Source organism: Triticum dicoccoides, chromosome 3A, assembly GCF_002162155.2.
Source record: "Triticum dicoccoides isolate Atlit2015 ecotype Zavitan chromosome 3A, WEW_v2.0, whole genome shotgun sequence".
Lineage (NCBI taxonomy): Eukaryota > Viridiplantae > Streptophyta > Magnoliopsida > Poales > Poaceae > Triticum > Triticum dicoccoides.
The window spans coordinates 378633027-378636863 of NC_041384.1; the positions used below are offsets into that span (position 1 = coordinate 378633027).

The 3837-nt window shown below is 39.4% G+C and overlaps 1 protein-coding gene across 1 annotated transcript in view; it reads right to left on the reverse strand.

Moving 5' to 3' along the window:
• Positions 1-654: 654 nt before the first annotated feature.
• Positions 655-3837, reverse strand: part of LOC119268249 — a 5552-nt gene continuing 2369 nt past the window's right edge. The window contains exon 2 of the mRNA XM_037549839.1: positions 655-1371. Coding sequence (XP_037405736.1) covers positions 1061-1371 — 311 coding nt within the window. The 3' untranslated portion in view covers positions 655-1060. The remainder of the gene's footprint in view (positions 1372-3837) is intronic.

Here is a 3837-nt window from a genome sequence, read left to right on the forward strand (position 1 = left end):
CCTCGTGAAGGGATGATCCGGGGACACACGTCATCCAATGCAAATTCCTATGTGCAACAAAGGACTAAAGATCTCCCCACTATCAAAATAGGCAAAGACAGACACCACACCCACACATAAGTCCTAAAGCATAGCGAGCATGCCACTCACAATCTTCGGCGGCTATGAATTTCGATGGCCACAAACCACAATGATCCTGAGGAAAGAGAATCAACCCGATGGCCCAAGGCTAAAGCGCGAGTCTCAAAAAACGAAAGCAGATGTGTAGGGTGTGAACACTACGAGTGGGTCAAGGATGCACCCAAGTCAACCAAATGAGCCCTCCTCCTAACCATCCAATCACAAGTTGGTTCTAAAAGAAAACTACATCCATTCCTCCGACAAGTATTTCCGAACGGAGTGAGTATATGTTTATGCTTACAAAAACAGCTTTATTTTACTCAAAAAATAGCAGCTTTATTAGTTATTAAACTTGTGTTGTTTAGGAAGGCGCAAAACCCACCTTTTCATTTTTAGAAAAATAAGAAGCACATAAACAACACACACTTGCATGCCTATTTTCATTAAAAAAATAACGCTCAAAAATAAAAATAAAATATCCATGAGCTGCACGTTTAATGAACTTTGTACACAAGGTAAAAGGAGCTCAATGCATGCTCAACGGGTCATCATACTATATAAACGTTGATTATTGCAACAAAATCCAGAGGCCTGAAGGCTGAAGGTGAGTCTTAGATACCAACAAAACACCACACCGCGCACATCTCCAGACAGGCTACGCGAACAAAAACAGCCCCTTGGTTTTGGAGCAATCATTTACTGTGCGTGAGAATATCTCCAGAATAGACTCCACCATCATAATTTTGCATCTAAAAGGAACCGTTTCCTAGAGACTGGAGTTACTCAAAAAATTTGGCTACGAAATGTCGACGTATCAGCACGCCAAGCCATACTATTTGTGCCAGCTAACAGCGCTAGATTGACAATAAAATATACCCTTACTGGAATTGCAGGGGGAGAAAAAAAAAAACATCCAAGGCCAGCAGGAGAACTGATGAAATCACCACAAACGAGGGAGAGAGTCTGCCCTGATGATCTCCTTGAGAAGAGCCTTCTCCTCGTTGATTTTGTTCTTCTCAGCAGCGTCACGTGGTTTGCTCTTCCGCTTCTCTTCCAGCATCCACTTGTAGACCTGGCGCTGCTCATCTTCGGATAAAGGTGGGAGTACTCTTTTCGGCGGAGGAGCAGGCTCTGCAGGCTTAGCAACTGCAACAGGTGGGGCTGACAATGCTGCTGCAGCTGCTGCTGCTGCTGCGGTCTCAGCATTTTTCTTGTCCTGGTCTCGTTTGTAGGTCTTTGCAAATACATAAACTGCATGTTACAAGGATGTCAACTTACTGAAAGATGTGGGTAAACATCAGATAGAACAATAGTAAACCATACCGTGCACCAGTTTCAATCATAATGCAGAAGGCATACCTACATGGATTGACTACGGTAAGTTCTTTAGCGCACCTCGGTATAAACTAGGTCCTTGAATTATTAAGTGAAATTGTGACCAAGGCACATAAAAGAGAAAATGATGGGAGTGCAATGACAAAAATACCTTCAACAGAAAATTAGTATGTATGTATGTATCATATAGCAAGCTCAACTAATACTTGCCTTAGGAGCGGCATTTGGTTATCAGTGGGCCTTCACAGGCATGAGCCAACTGAACAGTAGCAACAGCACTAAATAATGATGTAGTAGTGGCAATGTTGTAGCATAGTGGCCATAAACTGGAAATGTGCAAGTTCTCAATAGACTTAGCCAAAACTCAATTTTATTTTTGCCTCCTTTACCACATATTTTCTCTCTTGTAACCAAAACAAACTGCAGCCTACTCAATGCATTATGTTTCTCTGCTGCAACCACAGTAATCCTTGCAAAGCTATGGGTTTCTGTTTCGAAAATAGAAGGGAAAACACCTGAAGGTTGCTACCAATTGTTTTGTGTTTTGATCGAAACAGAAATAATTTGTTTTGCACTTTCTTACCACATACTACATCCCTCATTTAATCTTGTCTTAAGTCAAAGATTTTAAGATTGACCAAGTTTATAGAAACAAATATCAATATCTAGAATACAAAATTAATATAACTACATCTGTGATGAAATATGTTTCCATAATGTATTTATTGTGTATTGTCGACGTAGATAATTTTTTAAAACGATAGAAATACGCATGTATACACGGAAGGAGTATTTTTCAAATCGTGATCATGTATCCTCAATGAAAAAAATAGCATGCTATAGCAAAATAGCGCCAGCCATAAATTCCGCTATTAGCATGCTATATCGCACTATAGCATTCTATTAGCGAGACATTGTACACTGATTTATTTAGCGAGCCATTCCTAGCACGCCATAGTGTGCTATTTTTTTCAGTGTGTATGCTACAGTATGTTCATTACTTTTAAGAGAAAATATATCCTGCCACAACTAAAAAAGGTAACGACAGCACTGTGCTTGTTGGCAATGTTGTAGCTGGCATAAATTGGAAATTTGCAAATTCTCAATAGAATTAACCAAAACTAAAATAATAATTGCCTATCTTGTACCACCTTGCAATGCTATGGATTTCTTATCCAAAACAAGGGGGGAAAGCCCTGAAGGTTGCTACCGACTGTTTTGCGCTTTCTTACCACATACTCCCTCCTTCCACTTATACCTATTAATCCTGTCTTAAGTCAAAACATTTCTAAGTTTGACCAAACTTATAGAAACAAATATCAACATCTAAACCATAAAATGAATATCACTTGATCTATCAAGAAATATATTTCCATAATCTATGTATTGTGTATTGTAAATGTTGATTCTTTGTTCATAAACTAGGTCAAACTTGGGACAATATTAATAGGCCTTGTATACATGGAATGATGCAGCATTTCGAAAATCATGACCATGTACGCTACAGTACCTTGCTTTAAGAGAAATATATCCTGCCACGGGTGAAAGGTACAACAGCTCTGTGCTCTAAATGATATACTAGTAGCGGCAATGTTGTAGCTACCATAAACTGGAAATTTGCAAATTCTCAACAAATTTAAGCAAAACTGATTTTTTTGCCTATATTGTACCACATCTTTTCTCTCTTGCCCCCTAACAAACTGTAGCCTATCAGCGTATTCTGTTTCTATTCTGCAACCAAGTAATCCTTGCGATGCTATGGGTTTCTATTTCCAAGACAGAGGGGAAAAACCCTGAAAGTTCCTACCGATCATTCTGTACTTTCTTACCACATAATTGTCAAATCATGAACATGTATGCTACAGTACTTTCCTTATATGTCCTGCCACCCGTGAAAAAGGCAAAGTCGTGATACAGATATGGGTTTATCTTTATAAAATAAATGCGACGTGGATCAGATCCCTGGAGTCTCACCATTCTGTAAGTAGAGTTCATCTCATTCTCACCTACGTATTACTTTCCTACCAAACAATAGAGTAAGCACATCTTGTTATAATTTTGATTATCACACCTAATTCAAAATAAATAGCAGGCATAAAACTTCATATGTGTATTTTGGTTAAGGAAACACTAGAAGCAAACTGGGATGGCCCAGATGCACAATAATTAAGGACACGCAAGAGAGTTAGAGCTACTTCGCCGGCACAGACCACACCTTATCGTTTCTAGTAGCTAACAAGTAGAATTCACTGCGACCTATCAAGATTTAGTCTTTCCCAAGCCAATCTACACAGCGAAGAGCACCAAGAACCCTAAGCAGAGAGACTAGCAGAGTAGCAACTGAGACTGAACGAACCGTAGCGAGGTCAACGACACATTGTG